Source organism: Passer domesticus, chromosome 22, assembly GCF_036417665.1.
Source record: "Passer domesticus isolate bPasDom1 chromosome 22, bPasDom1.hap1, whole genome shotgun sequence".
Classification (NCBI taxonomy): domain Eukaryota; kingdom Metazoa; phylum Chordata; class Aves; order Passeriformes; family Passeridae; genus Passer; species Passer domesticus.
The window spans coordinates 6063615-6081528 of NC_087495.1; the positions used below are offsets into that span (position 1 = coordinate 6063615).

Consider the following 17914-nt stretch of genomic DNA (forward strand, 5'->3'; position numbering starts at 1 on the left):
CCCAAGGGGGGTTGCTCTCTATTCCCTCCCAGTGCTGTTTTTAGCACTGAAAAACAACTGGAAAATGTGGCAAGAAATAATAATAATTAAGGGTGGCAGGAGCAGGCAGGGACAGACCCTGAGCCTGTGCCAATAATTCTGATTTTTGAGGGGTGTTTGGAGTCCCCTCCTGTTCCTGCACACCATATCTAAGGCAGATCCCTGCAGTGCTCAGCATCACTGAAAAATGAGGAAAACTGGGTGAGAATTCTGGTGTTTGCTTGTCCCAGCAGTGCCAGGTGGGAAACTGGCTCAGTTCTGGGATGGCTGTGCCTAAATCCCAATGAGAGCCTTCAAAATCCCAAAGGGATCCTGAAATCTGTGGGATTACACCAGCCCTGAACCTGAAACCAGTCCTCTTTTTTTGTTTGTTTGGTTGTTTTTTTTTCCTGCCTTTTTTATTTTTTAATTTAAGTAACTCACTCATGTACCTGAGTCAAGGCCTGTGTGGCTGTAAATGAATATTTGGCTTTTTTTCTTGGGAAATTGGGTCCTTGTGCCTCCCTGTCTGTGATGCACACAAAGATTTTATGAATAGCTGTAATTCTTGTCAGGTCCTGTCCCAAATCAGGGGTAAGTTTTAAAAGTGAAATTGCACACAGCAAGAACACACAAAGATTTTATGAATAGGGCTCATGCTGTAATTCTTGTCAGGTCCTGTCCTAAATCAGAGTTAAGTTTTAAAAGTGAAATTGCACACAGCAACAAGACACAAAGATTTTATTAACAGTTTTCCTGCTGTGAATCTTGTCAGGTCCTGTCATAAATCGGAGTTAAATTTTAAAAGTGAACCTAACCCAACCCCACCCTTCCAGTCCTTGATGAGCCCCTTGGTGATTTTTACAATCACTGGCTCCTGCTGAAAACCCAATTAATGAAATCCCGGTGCTGTTGTCCCTGGAGGGACATCCCATTTTTTCTGCAGGAATGCTGAGGAGGGACATCCCATTTTTTCTGCAGGGCTGCTCATTCCCCACTCCGGGGTGTCCAGGGAAGGATTCACTGCCATTCCCCCTTTTCCATCCACACTCCAAGACAGGGAACCTGCTGGGAGCAAGCTGCAGAGATGTCTGAGGAGGCAGGGAGGACCTGCCAGTGGCAGATAACCGAGGAGCAGGGGAACAGGGGGGATTGGGGAAGTTTCAGAGAGAAAAAGGTGGAATTTCAGCATGATTGTCCTGTGCTGTTGAAGCCTCAGGTGCTGCTTTAGTGAGTGGGTCTGGGTTCACATCAGGGGATGGTGAGCTCTGTGCACAGAGCAGGGAGACAAAACAATTCCTGCTCCAGCTGGGGACAAATTATTCAAATCTCAGGCCCAAGAGCACAAACAACGTGGGCTGAAGAGAGAAAAACAAGGATGGGACTGCATGGGCTGAAGCTGGAATTGGACAATTAACTCCAATTTGCAAATGGAGCAGAACTTGTAAAAGGGAGAGACCCCGTGAGTGCTCGTGCATTTTGGGACCATTTGGGTTTATCTTGGGCTCATTTTGGGACCATTTGCGTTCATTTTGGGACCATTTGGGTTCATCTTGGGCTCATTTTGGGAACATTTAGGTTCATTTTGGGACCATTTGGGTTCATCTTGGGTTCATTTTGGGACCATTCGGGTTCACCTTGGGTTCATTTTGGAACCATTTTGGTTCATTTTGGGACCATTTGGGTTCCTCTTGGGCTCATTTTGGAACCATTTTGGTTCACCTTGGGTGCAGCCCTGGCTGGGCTCTTGTGCTGCCCAAAGTGGATCCATGGAGGAGATCCTTTTCACAAATCCCTGCTTTATTCTGTAGCTCTGTGCAGCCTCTGTTCCAGGCCAGCCTTCCCAAGGCATCCCTCAGGGTGTTTAAATGCAGGGCTAAACCTGCTCTACCCATCAGTGCATCATCTGCAGAAGAGGGGCTTGAACTACTTTGCCCTAAAGGGGCTTTTTTCTTATCTAAATGATATAAAGAGGGCTGGGAGGGCTTCCCAAGAGGATTGTTCCTGGGTGTTGTGTAAGAAACAGAGCTGGAGCTCCTTGAGGTTGACTTTGCAGGCAGTGCTGGCTGCAGGGAGTGGTTTTGTGCAGGGGAATTGGCTGCTGTGCCTCCAGCCCCGGGATCTGGGAGAGTCACAGGCACTGCTGCAGATTTTATCTCCCCACACAGCCCCTGGGATCACACAAGGAGGCAAATCAACAATGTGCCTGAAGATCTGTGGGCTGCTCAGGCAGGAAAATACAGGCAGGTAACAAGCCAGTCAATCTAATACCTTTTGTGTTGAGAGGTCTTTCTGTAATTAGCTTATTGTCAGCTTGATTGTTGGCCACAGAGAGAATTCTTGACAGGTTAATTTAACAGAACAGGAGGTGATTTCCATTCTTATGGCTTTGTGTTGTTCTCCTTGTGAAAGTCTTGCTACTAAAGACATCCACTCCTGCCAGCTGGAGATGGATCCCTGGAAGGAGGCTGCTGAATCCACCTTAGGAAGATTCACAGATTCTTTCATCACTCCTGAATTCAGATGTGAACCTCAGACTCCACATCTCTCTGGCAAAACCCTTTGGACAGTGTTCCCATGATCCATGTGCAGAAAAATGCTGAATGGGATTTTCAGGACCCGAATGCATGGTTCAGGAAAACCTATTCTATTTCAAGCCAACAGTGATTAAGCAATGTCTAAAATCTCACCCTAAATGGCTACAGTTAGCACACAGTGACAAAGCAGAGATGACTTAAGCTCTTGGCTTCTGGGGGTTTTAAAATCCAGACTGAAATCTCCCTGGCTGACACCTTCTGTGTAGAAAAGCCAGCTTGAGTTGCTCATAAATGATCTTTCCAGCTCGATGTGTCACGGATATCTGCAGAGCATGAAGTCAGACAGAGCAGCCCTGTGTCCAAGGGATGGGGCTGGCTGATCCCACAGTGCTTGTGCAGGCTTGAAGCTTCCCCTGGAAAAACTCTGCAGTGAGGAATTCTCAGGAACTCTCAGCTCTCTGTCACCCTGAGGTGGCACAGAGCAGCAGAACATCCTGGAGGAGGGAGCAGAGCAGATCTGCTGAGTGTTCTGTGCCAGCTCCACACTGCTGCTGCTGCTTCTCCTCCCACCATCCCCTGCTCAGGCTCCAGCCTGGTTAACAGCAATTAAAATGTTCTTTATTTTCCCCAGAAATCCCCCCCACAACACGGTGACAAATGGGACTTCACCCACAGCAGGGAAAATAATATCATTATTATATTAATTATAATTTCTGGAGGTCTGCACCTCCAGAATCCTGCCTGGTGAGGCCTGGTGTTTTATTGCTTTTTGAATAAAAACTAACCCAAATCACAGACTGGTCCAGGACTCAAAGCAAGGAAGATTCCCAGTCCAAACTGGGATGAGGTAGAACTGAAAAAGACTAACTAAAATGAAAAGATGAGGTAGAACTAAAAGGCAAAGATGGGGTTTTTTCTCAGAGGATCTAAGATTCACATGGTGGAAGTTTTTTGCACTGTAAATTCTTGGAGTAAAGAATATTTTTTTAAAGAATAAACAGTTTTCCTCAGAATACTTTGACCTAAGATTCACATGGTGGAAGCTTTTTGCACTGTAAATTCTTGAAGTAAAGATAATTTTTTGAAAGAATAAAGAGAGAGAATATTTTGAAAGAATAATTTCTCTCAGAATACTTTGACTCTGGGAGCTGATTTTAAGGTAAATACCAAATAACTGCCAAAATATCCAGACATTCAGTAACTGTGGATCTCCTTGTGCTCCAGTTTCTACGGAATGCTCATCTAGATGATGAGTTTTACCTTGTAACTTTAAAAAAAAAATGTTTCTGCCTCATTTTGCTCCTCCATTCCCCTTCTCCTGTACCCAGGCCATGCCCAGGGTGTGCTGAGGGGTCTGGGATCTCATTCCTCACTTTCAGGCACAGCACAGATGACTCAAAGGAATTCTGTGGGCTTGGGGAAGGGAACTCAGAGCACTGAGCCAACGTGTCATCGTCAGATGAAAAATAATTTCAACAGCACATGCTGAAAAATGGGCCCATCAGCTCCCCGGGGCTGCCTCTAATGAATTCTAATTAGAAGCTGTCACTTCTTGTTCTGGGAAGACAGGAATGCTTCAGCTCTCCCACCCCTCAACCTTGGGGACACCGAGGTGAGATCTGTCCCCAAGAATGGGTACATTTCAGGGCATTTTTTGCTGCTGGAGCAATTAATTGGGAATTTCTGTGTGGGGAAGGGCAGGCAGCCCCAGGAGTGCTGGTTCCTCTCGTGCTCTGAATCCAGGCACAGCAAGGTGCCCACTTTGAAACATTTGTGCCACTTCTCATCCATTTCTCATCCATTTCTCATCCATTTCTCATTTCTCATCCATTTCTCATGCCATTCTCAACATTTCTGTCATTTCTCACCCTCTGGACTCCTGCCTCAAACTCCTCCTCCCCTGCTCAGCCTGTTCCCTCCCACATTTGTGCACTGGATTCCCAGAGTGGGATTCCCTAGAGAGCAGATCCAAACCCCACAAAACCTTTAGGGTGAGTGTCCAGTGTGACACGTGGCACATTTATCTGTAGATTTAAAAAACTCCAACCCCTAAACAATGCTGCCTCCTCCCAGCACATTCCTTCCATCCATCTTTCTCAGCCACTTGGTTTCTTGACAGAATTTCCATAACCTGGCTGAAAACACTCCCACAGCTGATGAAATCCTGCCGTGGAATCCAGAGCTCTGATTAAAAGGCTGGGGCTTTCCAGCACTGCACAACTTGCACAGATGGTTAATGCTCACAGTTTGTTCCACGTGGGGGGAATGTGGCATTTTCTTTACAAGCACATGCACCCCGAGCTTTCCCATGGGAATTGCTTGTTCTGGTCAGATTATTGTTCTAAAGCTGTCATCAGATGTGATCAGAGGGAGCAAAAGGAGATGAGCAGATAATCCCTGAGGCACGAAGCATTTTGAGCTGGGATTGCAGGGAGCTGTCACCCATGGTCAGTTTGTTTAGCTCAGGGGTTTCTCCTCCTCTGATCTCCCCAAAAATACTCGTGCAACATCGTGGGATGTTGTGGGGATTTGTATGAGGAGGAATCCTCTGAATCATTTAAATATTGGTAAAGCACAAGCATGGAGCAAAGCCTTTGGCTCTCACTGGCCTTAGATCTGCTGCAGAAATATGGAGTGAAATCTAAACCTGAGTTTATTGCAGGAATAAAGTTCTTTGTTACAAAAGTAAAGTGCCTGCTCGCAGACATTCTGTCAATCAGATCTTTCTCAGATAAACATCCCCTAATCTAAATTTTAACCTTTTCCAGACTCCTCTCTGTCAAAAACCTCAAAAACTCCCAGCGTTTCTCAGGCAGGGATCACCACATGAGGAAGTAATTAATGAGTGCAGGAGGGGGAAAAAAAAAGGAAAAAGAAAAAAGAATGTGCTGAATAGAGGCAAAATTGAGACTGAAACCCCTCATCCCACAGGCTGCTCAGGATGCAGCCAGGACATTCCAGCTCCTGACAAAGAGCCTGGAGAGATGCTGGAGCACTCAGCAACCCCAGGGCTGGGCGTGTGTTAGAGACACAGCTGGGCAGTGAATCTGTCTGGAACAGTGCAGTGTCTTGGGCTGAATACCTGGGAAAATGAACGAGGTTATCCCTGGTTCTGCACACACTCAGTCCGTGGCATCCCATCAGTGCTGCTCTGCTTTCCAGAAGGAGCTGCAGTAATCAGTTCATTAAGGAAAGCTTGTTAGTGGAAGCTGTATCACCCCATTTCCAGCAGGCTGAGTCTCACCCAAGGCCTGGCAGAACAAATCCACCAAATCCACTTCAAATCCTCAGGGAGGGAGGGAGGAAAAAAAAATCCTACCATAAAAAAGTTATTTTGGATAAATCATAACCTTACAGGAACACTGTGCCTCAGTTTTCCCGATGACAAATGGGGGTGACAGAAGTGCCACTCATCCAATTCCCAGCAGAGCTGTAAAGCTCATTTGATTAACATTTATGGAACCACCACGCACGACTCTTGGAGGGGAATTGCTGCTGAAGAACTGTTGTGATTGTTGCTTATTCCCCCGGCGCCTGAAAGAGGGAGCTTGGCAGAACTCCAGGAGAAATATCCTTGTGAGCTCAGATAAAAGATGAGCCAGCCTGGCAGTCAGAGAAGATTCATTACAAACCTGGGGTCTCAGATGTGAGCTCAGAGCCCGGGCAGGGCTCCAGGAGCTTTGTCTGTCCCGTGAGGTACAAAACCATGGAAGGACCTTTAGGGGTCACCTTGTGCATCACACACCTGGGTAAAACCAGCTGGGCTCTGCCACAAGAGAGAAGCCCACATGGAGAGCAGGTCCAGAGCACCTTGGAAGTGCCCAGGGCTGGGATGGGCAGGGCTTGGAGCAGCCTGGGCTGGTGGAACCCACGGCAGGGATGAGCTTTAATGTCCCTTCCAACGCAAACCACCGGGAAAAAGCCAAACCCCCATCCTTCCCCTCCTCCCGCCCTCCTGCCTTCACCAGCTCCTCTTTCCCCACATCTTTCAGCAGCTCTTAAAGAACTCGTGTGAGGATGCTCTCCCGCTCCATCCCTCCCGGTGTCCCCCATCCTCCTCCCGTCAGCAACAGGTACCGGAGCGGGGAAGAACACACCGCGAGGGTCTCGGGGTGGTGCCGGGGGCTCGGCATCCTGCTGTCCCCGGGTGCCCCCGTGTCCCCCGAGCCCGCAGCCCCTCCCGCCGCCGAGGGCGGACTCCCGGCCGCCGCCGCCGCGATCCGGCCGCCCTCCGGCCCCGGTGCCGCCGCTTCCTGCAGGATCCGCCGCCGGGGGAAGCCGCGGGGAGGGGGCCCAAGGGCTTCTCCTCCTCTCGCCGGGTTATTTTTTCCGGTGCTCGCTCCAGCGGGGGAGGTGGGAAGAGCCAAAAGGCGGCGGTGCCCCCTTCCCGCCCCCCCCTCTCCGCCGCAGCACATGGGAAGCAAAAGTTTTCCTCCTCCTCCTCCTCCTCTTCCTCCTGCTGCTGCTGCTCCCGCTGCTGCTGCTCGGTGCCCTCCGCCCGCAGCCCCCCGGGCCGCCCCCCGAGGATGCTCGGGCTCCGCTCGGATGTCCCGCCGGCCGGCGGGGCGTAGGGCCCGGCAGGAGCCGCTCCGGGGCCGCGGGGAGCGGGGCCGAGCCGCCGCCCGCATCTTCCGCAGCGATCCGCGGGGCGGAGGAGCGGCCGGGCCACAGTAACCGGATGGTTTAGCAGCGCCGGGGCTGCGCCGCGCCGGGCTCCGGGCCCGCCATGGGCACCGGGATGTGCTCCCGCAGGCAGAAGGGGCTGCTGCAGAGCGCCTTCTGCCTGCTGGCCCTGGCCTGCCTGGCCGCCGGGGCTTTCCTCTACAACCACTTGCAGCAGAAGGTGCGGAGCGCCGAGGCGCTGGCGCAGAAATACAAACAGCAGCAGGAAGCGCTGTCAGCCCAGCTGCAAGGTGAGTGACCCCTCCGGAGCCTCAAAGATGTGTGAGCCTCTCCGGAGCTCCACGGTGAATGACCCACTCTGGAGCTCTGAGTGACCTGCTCTGGAGCTCCACGGTGAGTGACCCCTCCGGAGCTCCACGGTGAGTGACGTGCTCTGGAGCTCTGAGTGACCTGCTCTGGAGCTCTGAGTGACCCCTCCGGAGCTCCAAGGTGAGTGTGATCCTCTCCGGAGCTCCACGGTCACTGATCCTCTCCGGAGCTCCGAGATGAGTGACCAGCCCTGGAGCTCCAAGATGAGTGATCCTCCCCAGAGCTCTGAGAGGAGTGATCCTCTCCGGAGCTCCAAGGTGAGTGACCCGCTCCGGAGCTGTCCCTTTGTGCACACCCTGCCCCAACTTCCCTCCCTCCCAGCCACAAGCATGCTCCCCTGCTCATCTCTTGGCTTTAAAGATGCTGCGCTGTTTCCTTCCCCCATTTGGATGTCAGGAATTAGAGCAGCCCTGGGTCTGAATTGTTTCCTTTCCCCCATTTGGATGTCAGGAATTAGAACCTGACTCTGAATTGTTTCTTTTCCCCCATTTGGATGTCAGCAATTAGAGCAGCCTTGGATCTGAATTGTTTCTTTCCCCCCAGTCTGGATGTCAGGAATTAGAGCAGCCCTGGATCTGAATTGTTTCTTTTCCCCCAGTCTGGATGTCAGCAATTAGAGCAGCCCTGAGCCTGAACTGTTTCCTTTCCCCCATTTGGATGTCAGGAATTAGAACCTGAGTCTGAATTGTTTCTTTTCCCCCATTTGGATGTCAGGAATTAGAGCAGCCCTGGATCTGAATTGTTCCTTTTCCCCCATTTGGATGTCAGGAATTAGGAACTGAGTCTGAACTGGCAAAGGGGGATCGGGGCTGGATGGGCGAGCTCAGCTGCGTCACATCGATTCCATTTCCATTTCTTCTCCCTTTGGCTGCAAATCCAAACCCGAACGCGAGGCAGTAAAAACACAGAGCAGGCTCTGAGAGGGGCGTGGAAGCGAGCAGAGAGGGAAGGGCTCTGTCCCTGAAGTTTTGTCACAGTCAAAACTGCCTCTGCAGGGCGATAAACCCTCCTCGCTCTCCAGAGGTTGGTCCGGGCTGAAAAATCCGGACTAAAAAAGTCCTGCCAGCATTTTGGGGCTGATGGATGCTGCAGATTTTTAGCTGCCTAAAAAAAAAAAAAAAAAAAAAAAGGGGGGGGAAGAGGAAGAAGAGGAGAAGAGGAGGAAGAAGAATTGGCTTTTCTGACAAACCGACCTCGTTCTTGAGAGGTTGGTCCAGACTGAAAAAGTCCAGACTAAAAAAAGTCCGGGACTAAAAGAGTCCTGCCAGCTTTTTGGGGCTGATGGATGCTGCAGGTTTTTGGCTCCCAAAAGAAAAAGGGGAAGAGGAAGAAGCAGAATTGGCTTTTCTGGCAAACCCACCTTGTTCTCGAGAGGTTGGTCCAGGATTTAAAAAATCGTAACAGCTTTTTGGGGCTGATGCATGCTGCAGTTTTTTAGCTCCCTAAAAAGAGGGCAAGAAGAGGAGGAGGAGGAAGAACTGGCTTTTCTGATCCCATTGACAAACCCACCTCATTCTCGAGCTGTTGGGTCGGACTGAAAAAAGTCCGAGACAAAAAAAGTCCAAAAAAAGTTGTGGCAGCTTTTTGGGGCTGATGAATGCTGCAGATTTCTTTAGCTCCCTAAAAAGAGGGAGAAGAAGAGGAAGAGGAGGAGGAAGAATTGGCTTTTCTGACAAACCCACCTCATTCTCGAGAGGTTGATCCGGGATTTAAAAAGTCATGCTAGCATTTTGGAGCTGATGGATGCTTCTGATGGATTTTTAGCTCCCTAAAAAATGGGACGAGGAGGAGGAAGAGGAGGAGGAAGAGGAGGAGGAAGAACTGGCTTTTCTGATCCCGCTGCCCAGCGCTTGGCTCCCCTGGCAGGAGCTGCGTGTGGATTCCTCCTCCCCCTCTCTCCCCTCGTTTGTCCTCCTTACATAAATGCCTGGCTGTGGGAAAATGGGATTTCAGCCCGTGGGAGGGCTGAGGACACGCGGTTACCCCTCTGCTGAGCTCTCATCTCCTTTGTCCAGCCCATGTTCCAGCCTTGCTGGGTGTGCCCAGCAGCTGCCGCAGGATTTGGGGTCTCTGGGGGGATTTGCTGAGCTCCCCATGTGAGGTTTGGTGGGAATGCCCTGGGGGTAGGCAGGGCTGGAGGACGGGCAGCCCCTGGAATTCCCACAGAATGAATCCACGTGGCCAAAAACTGTTCTACTCAAAATCAAGATATTATTTAACCCCTTTTTTTTTCCCCCTAAAAAGTCAGTTTAGATCACAGTGTTTACATGGGAGCTCCTCCCCAGCGAAAATCAAATCCAGGGTGTTCTGTCATGACCTTTGTGGACACATCCAGGGATATTCCCCAGGGCATCCTCAACATCTGAGTCTTCCAGGGTTAAATTTCTGCTGGTGGCTGTGAGCTGCAAGTGGAGCATCCCAGCAGGGCTGCCCAGGGCTGTGTTCTGTTTGCACAGTGTGGGCTGTGCTGCTCCTCTGCAGGAGACAAAACCCAATCAGTGAATCTAATTAACGTGTGCTCAGCTTCAGCGCTGCCACCTCGTGCTTTGCTTCCATTTTCCCTTCACCTCCAGCTCAGTCCCAGCCACGATCCCCAGTTTGGGACGTGCAGAGCCCAGCAGGGCAGAACTTACCCCGATCCCTCCCTGCTGTGCCAGAGGGGCTGCTGCTCCTGAGGATGACAGTGGCAGCCTCTGGGAACCCCAGGTTTGGGAACAGCTGAGCCAAACTCATCGTTTTTCCACCCAAAGGTGTGAGCTGCAGGCTGTTGGGACTCCCAGCCCCCTGGCAGTCCTGCCGTTCCCAAACACAGCCGTTGCCATGGCTACCCTTCTTTATTTTGAGGAGACACTCTCTTGTCCAACAATCTCCACAAAGGCGAGGCTTCTTTTTGGATTTGGGGAAGCCTGGCAAGGGGCAGATGAGAGAGAGAATTTTGGGAGGCTCATCTGTGTCTGGTGCTGGGGACAACCCTGGGGCTCGTCCCTGGACGCCAACAATGGCCTTTTTGCAGAGAAACAAAACTCAGCAGGCCACGTTCCTGCGGTCAGAATGGACCCAGAACTGCAGGAGTGACCTCACCTCACCTCACCTCACCTCACCTCCCCTTGGCCAGCCGGCACGCCTCCAGTGCAGTGCCAAGGGCTGGTGACCTTCCTGCTGCTGGGGAGAGCCCTGGAATTAAATCTGCAGCCTTCCTGAATCCCAGCATTATTTTCTTCAGGGCTGATTTCCAGCCTGCTGTCCTCCAGGGTCTGAATTTCCCGTCTGGATGGCAGCAGGGTGCATGAACAGCTCCCTCAAGTTTTGAATCATCCATGACTTGATCATCACCCAAGTCATGAATATTGATTTTTAACATATTGTCCTCTTTATTAATCTCTGAGCCACACTCTCTTCTAACCCCTGCAAGCTTTGACAATGTCTCTGTATTTATCCTAACTCCATCTCTTGTACGCTTTATTTTTACATTTGTGTTTTGTTGAGAAGCCCTCGTTTGTATTTTTGGCGTTTAGTTTAGATGATTGCGAAGGTAAAACCTTGGCCTGCCCTTGTGGCACGACCTGGATCCCCCTGTGCCCTTTCCATGGCTCCAGCAGCTCCTGTGGCAGCAGGTCGGGGTGGTGGATTCCAGCTGCATTTACACATCACCCCTCCACAAAAACAAATTATTCCGCATTTCTGGCTCCCCGAGTTTGGCCGGGCGAGCTGCTGCTGTGTCCCAGCAAAAATGAGCAAAGAACGAGGAAAGAAAGGTGGAGTTTGGGATTGTCCTGAGCGGGGAGGGACCCACGGGGACCACCCAGGTCCAGATCATGGCTCTGAACAGCCCCAGGGCCTCTCAGGGGTTCTGGAAGGGAAAAATCCTGGCCTGGGTTCTGGAAGGGGAAAAAATCCTGGCCTGGGTTCTGGAAGGGGAAAAAGTCCTGGCCTGGGTTCTGGAAGGGAAAAATCCTGGCCTGGGTTCTGGAAGGGGAACAAATCCTGGCCTGGGTTCTGGAAGGGGAAAAAATCCTGGCCTGGGTTCTGGAAGGGGAAAAAATCCTGGCCTGGGTTCTGGAAGGGGAAAAAATCTCTCCTGCACTGAGGGCCTGAGGTAGCAACAGGGTGGGCAAGAATTAGTGTTGACTCTGGGATTCATAGAAGGTTGATCAAGCTCTTTATTCCATATTATTAAATTATTATTATTATTATTATTATTATTATTATTATTATTATTATTATTATTATTACTATTATTACTATTATTGGTGGTGGTGTTATAGTTATTATTATTATTATTATTATTATTATTATTATTATTATTGGTGGTGGTGTTATAGTTATCATTATTATTATTATTATTATTTATTATTATTATTATTATTGGTGGTGGCGTTGTTATAATTATTATTATTATTATTATTATTGTTATTATTATTATTGGTGGTGTTGTTATAGTTATTATTATTATTATTATTATTATTATTATTTATTATTATTATTATTGGTGGTGGCGTTGTTATAGTTGTTGTTATTATTATTATTATTATTATTATTATTATTATTATTATTACGACACCTATTGCTTTTATAGATATGATATAGGTCGACCTAATTGGTTCTCTAATCTGAATTGTTGTTTTTTTTAATATGGTGGAAAAATATCTGATTTTTTTTTTTAATGGTGGCGGAAATATCTGATTTTTTTTTTAAATGGCGGGAAAAATATGAATTTTTGAAATGGTGGGAAAAATATCTGACTTTTTTAATGGCGGGGAAAAAAAATCAGATTTTTTTTTTCTTTAATGGTGGAATAAACCAGATTTTTATTTTTAATGGTGGGGGAAAATATCTGATTTTTTTTTTTTTTAATGGTGGGGAAAATATCTGATTTTTTTTTTAATGGTGGGGAAAAAAATCTGATTTTTTTTTTTTTATGGTGGGCAAAAATGAGATTTTTTTTAGTGGTGGGGAAAATGTCAGTGGGGTAAATGGGAGGCTGGCGGTGCTGTGCTCTCCGCAGTGGTGTACGAGCACCGCGCCCGCCTGGAGCGCGCCCTGCAGAAGGAGAGGGCCGAGCACAAGAAGACCAAGGAAGGTGAGGCCTGGCCCAGGGCAGAGAGGCTGGAAAAGCCAAATCAGGGAGCCCCGCAGGGAGGGGTGGGCAGGGAGCCGAGGCTTCGGAGTGATGGGCAGGGCTTGTTGGAACATTAAAAATTAAATAGAAATGTAAATGTAAATATAAATATAAATAATATAAATATATATGCTGAGCAATGCTTTATTAGAACATTACTACTGAAATATAAATATAAATATAAATATAAATATAAATATAAACATAAACATAAACATAAATATAAACATAAACATAAATATAAATATAAATATAAATATAAACATAAACATAAATATAAACATAAACATAAACATAAACATAATCATAAATATAAATATAAACATAAACATAAACATAAATATAAACATAAACATAAACATAAACATAATCATAAATATAAACATAAACATAAACATAAATATAAACATAAACATAAATATAAATATAAATATAAATATAAATATAAATATAAATATAAACATAAACATAAACATAAACATAAATATAAATATAAACATAAACATAAACATAAACATAAATATAAATATAAATATAAACATAAACATAAATATAAATATAAACATAAATATAAACATAAATATAAATATAAACATAAACATAAACATAAATATAAACATAAACATAAACATAAATATAAACATAAATATAAACATAAATATAAATATAAACATAAACATAAACATAAATATAAATATAAATATAAATATAAATATAAATATAAACATAAACATAAATATAAATATAAATATAAATATAAATATAAATATAAATATAAATATAAATATAAATATAAACATAAACATAAACATAAATATAAATATAAACATAAATATAAACATAAATATAAATATAAACATAAATATAAATATAAATATAAATATAAATATAAATATAAATATAAATATAAACATAAATATAAATATGCTGAACAATGCTTTATTAAAACATTAAAAATTGAATGTGAGTATGAATATGAATATAAGTATAAATATAAATATAGATATAATATAAATAATATAAATATATATGCTGAACAATTCTTTATTAGAACATTACTACTGAAATATTAATATAAATTAAATATAAATATAAATATAAATATAAATATAAACATAAATATAAACATAAATATAAATATAAATATAAATATAAACATAAACATAAATATAAACATAAACATAAACATAAACATAAATATAAACATAAACATAAATATAAACATAAACATAAATATAAATATAAACATAAACATAAACATAAACATAAACATAAATATAAACATAAACATAAATATAAATATAAATATAAATATAAATATAAATATAAACATAAATATAAATATGCTGAACAATGCTTTATTAAAACATTAAAAATTGAATGTGAGTATGAATATGAATATAAGTATAAATATAAATATAGATATAATATAAATAATATAAATATATATGCTGAACAATTCTTTATTAGAACATTACTACTGAAATATTAATATAAATTAAATATAAATATAAATATAAATATAAATATAAATATAAATATAAACATAAACATAAACATAAATATAAACATAAACATAAACATAAACATAAACATAAACATAAACATAAATATAAATATAAATATAAATATAAATATAAATATAAATATAAATATAAATATAAACATAAATATAAACATAAGCATAAACATAAATATAAATATAAACATAAATATAAACATAAATATAAACATAAATATAAACATAAACATAAACATAAATATAAATATAAATATAAATATAAATATAAATATAAATATAAATATAAATATAAACATAAATATAAACATAAGCATAAACATAAATATAAATATAAACATAAATATAAACATAAACATAAACATAAACATAAACATAAACATAAATATAAATATAAATATAAATATAAATATAAACATAAATATAAATATAAACATAAATATAAATATGCTGAACAATGCTTTATTAAAACATTAAAAATTGAATGTGAGTATGAATATGAATATAAGTATAAATATAAATATAGATATAATATAAATAATATAAATATATATGCTGAACAATTCTTTATTAGAACATTACTACTGAAATATTAATATAAATTAAATATAAATATAAATATAAATATAAATATAAACATAAACATAAATATAAATATAAATTTAAACATAAATATAAATATAAACATAAACATAAATATAAACATAAATATAAATATAAATATAAATATAAACATAAACATAAATATAAATATAAATATAAACATAAACATAAATATAAATATAAACATAAACATAAACATAAATATAAATATAAACATAAACATAAATATAAACATAAACATAAATATAAATATAAATATAAACATAAACATAAATATAAATATAAATATAAACATAAATATAAATATGCTGAACAATGCTTTATTAAAACATTAAAAATTGAATGTGAGTATGAATATGAATATGAATATAAGTATAAATATAAATATAGATATAATATAAATAATATAAATATATATGCTGAACAATTCTTTATTAGAACATTACTACTGAAATATTAATATAAATTAAATATAAATATAAATATAAATATAAATATAAACATAAACATAAATATAAATATAAATTTAAACATAAATATAAATATAAACATAAACATAAATATAAACATAAATATAAATATAAATATAAATATAAACATAAACATAAATATAAATATAAACATAAACATAAACATAAATATAAATATAAACATAAACATAAATATAAACATAAACATAAATATAAATATAAATATAAACATAAACATAAATATAAATATAAATATAAACATAAATATAAATATGCTGAACAATGCTTTATTAAAACATTAAAAATTGAATGTGAGTATGAATATGAATATAAGTATAAATATAAATATAGATATAATATAAATAATATAAATATATATGCTGAACAATTCTTTATTAGAACATTACTACTGAAATATTAATATAAATTAAATATAAATATAAATATAAATATAAATATAAATATAAATATAAATATAAACATAAATATAAACATAAACATAAATATAAATATAAACATAAACATAAACATAAACATAAACATAAACATAAACATAAACATAAACATAAATATAAACATAAACATAAATATAAATATAAACATAAACATAAATATAAACATAAATATAAATATAAACATAAACATAAATATAAACATAAACATAAACATAAATATAAATATAAACATAAACATAAATATAAATATAAACATAAATATAAATATAAACATAAATATAAATATGCTGAACAATGCTTTATTAAAACATTAAAAATTGAATGTGAGTATGAATACAAGTATAAATATAAATATAGATATAATATAAATAATATAAATATATATGCTGAACAATTCTTTATTAGAACATTACTACTGAAATATTAATATAATATAATATAATATAATATAATATAATATAATATAATATAATTAATATAATATAATATAATAAACATAATATGTAAATATGTCGAACAATGCTTTCTTAGAACATTACTACTGAAATAGAAATAGAAATAGAAATAGAAATAGAAATAGAAATAGAAATAGAAATAGAAATAAAAATGCTGAACAATTCTTTATTAAAACATTATAACATAAATCTAAATCTAAATATAAATGCTGAACAATGCTTTATTAGAACATTACAACATGAATATAAATATAGATATAGATATATAGCTATAAATATAAATAGAAATATAAATAGAAATACAGATATAGCTATAGCTTTAGATATAGATATAGATATAAATATAAATATAAATATAGATATAAATATAAATATAAATATAAATATATATATAAATATATATATAAAAATATATAATATATATAAAAATATAAATATAAATGCCGAACAATGCTTTACTAGAACATTACAACTTAAATATAAATATATGTAATATAAATATATATGGGAGGGGAAGGGAAGGGAAGGGAAGGGAAGGGAAGGGAAGGGAAGGGAAGGGAAGGGAAGGGAAGGGAAGGGAAGGGAAGGGAAGGGAAGGGAAGGGAAGGGAAGGGAAGGGAAGGGAAGGGAAGGGAAGGGAAGGGAAGGGAAGGGAAGGGAAGGGAAGGGAAGGGAAGGGAAGGGAAGGGAAGGGAAGGGAAGGGAAGGGAAGGGAAGGGAAGGGAAGGGAGGGGATTTGGAGCCTCCCGGTTGGTGCAGGGTCACTGCAGAGTGGCACTGCCACCTCCCGCCCACTGCCGCTTTTCCCTTGAGAGCGCCCGTGGTTTTGTCCTCACCTGCTCCCTGTCCCCTCGCAGACTTCCTGGTGTACAAGCTGGAGGCGCAGGAGGCTCTCAACAAGGAGAAGGTGCGTGTGGCTGCTGCCAGGCGGGCTGGGGACAGTGGCTCTGCTGTTCGTGGTGCCACCAGCCCTGGAGGGCTCCGTGTGCGGCACGGGCTGAGCTTTGGCTGACTCCTGTGCCTCGGATTCCGTGCTGGGAATTCCGACTTTCTGTGCTGGGAACTCCAGACTTTGTGTGCTGGGAATTCCAGACTTTCTGTGCTGGGAACTCCAGACTTTCTGTGCTGGGAACTCCAGACTTTCTGTGCTGGGAATTCCAGAATTTCCATGCTGGGAATTCCAGACTTTCTGTGCTGGGAATTCCAGACTTTGTGTGCTGGGAACTCCAGACTTTGTGTGCTGGGAACTCCAGACTTGCTGTGCTGGGAATTCCAGACTTTGTGTGCTGGGAATTCCAGAATTTCTGTGCTGGGAATTCCAGACTTTCTGTGCTGGGAACTCCAGACTTTGTGTGCTGGGAACTCCAGACTTTGTGTGCTGGGAATTCCAGAATTTCTGTGCTGGGAATTCCAGACTTTGTGTGCTGGGAACTCCAGACTTTGTGTGCTGGGAATTCCAGACTTTGTGTGCTGGGAATTCCAGAATTTCTGTGCTGGGAATTCCAGACTTTCTGTGCTGGGAACTCCAGACTTGCTGTGCTGGGAATTCCAGACTTTCTGTGCTGGGAATTCCAGACTTTCTGTGCTGGGAATTCCAGACTTTCTGTGCTGGGAACTCCAGACTTTGTGTGCTGGGAACTCCAGACTTTCTGTGCTGGGAATTCCAGAATTTCCATGCTGGGAATTCCAGACTTTCTGTGCTGGGAATTCCAGACTTTGTGTGCTGAGAACTCCAGACTTTGTGTG

The 17914-nt window shown here is 41.2% G+C and overlaps 1 protein-coding gene and 1 long non-coding RNA gene across 5 annotated transcripts in view; one reads left to right on the top strand and one right to left on the bottom strand.

The window, feature by feature from the left end:
- Nucleotides 1–2913: 2913 nt before the first annotated feature.
- Nucleotides 2914–6792, bottom strand: LOC135285193 (uncharacterized). Of its 2 annotated transcripts, none has more exons than XR_010350168.1 (3): nt 6653–6792; nt 5638–5723; nt 2914–3049 (listed from the first exon to the last, which is right to left on the bottom strand). It is a non-coding gene; the product is annotated as an uncharacterized LOC135285193 (long non-coding RNA). The 2 variants fall into 2 exon arrangements; XR_010350167.1 differs by having other exon boundaries at nt 6633–6768.
- A 167-nt stretch (nt 6793–6959) lies between these two features.
- LOC135285170 (Golgi integral membrane protein 4-like) overlaps nt 6960–17914 on the top strand; it is a 33780-nt gene continuing 22825 nt past the window's right edge. The window contains exons 1-3 of one of the 3 annotated variants that reach the window (XM_064397190.1): nt 6960–7468; nt 12553–12627; nt 17026–17075. In XM_064397190.1, the coding sequence (XP_064253260.1) occupies nt 7282–7468; nt 12553–12627; nt 17026–17075 (312 nt within the window). In that variant the 5' untranslated portion in view covers nt 6960–7281. The remainder of the gene's footprint in view (nt 7469–12552; nt 12628–17025; nt 17076–17914) is intronic. The other 2 variants (XM_064397191.1, XM_064397189.1) reach the window with 2 other exon arrangements.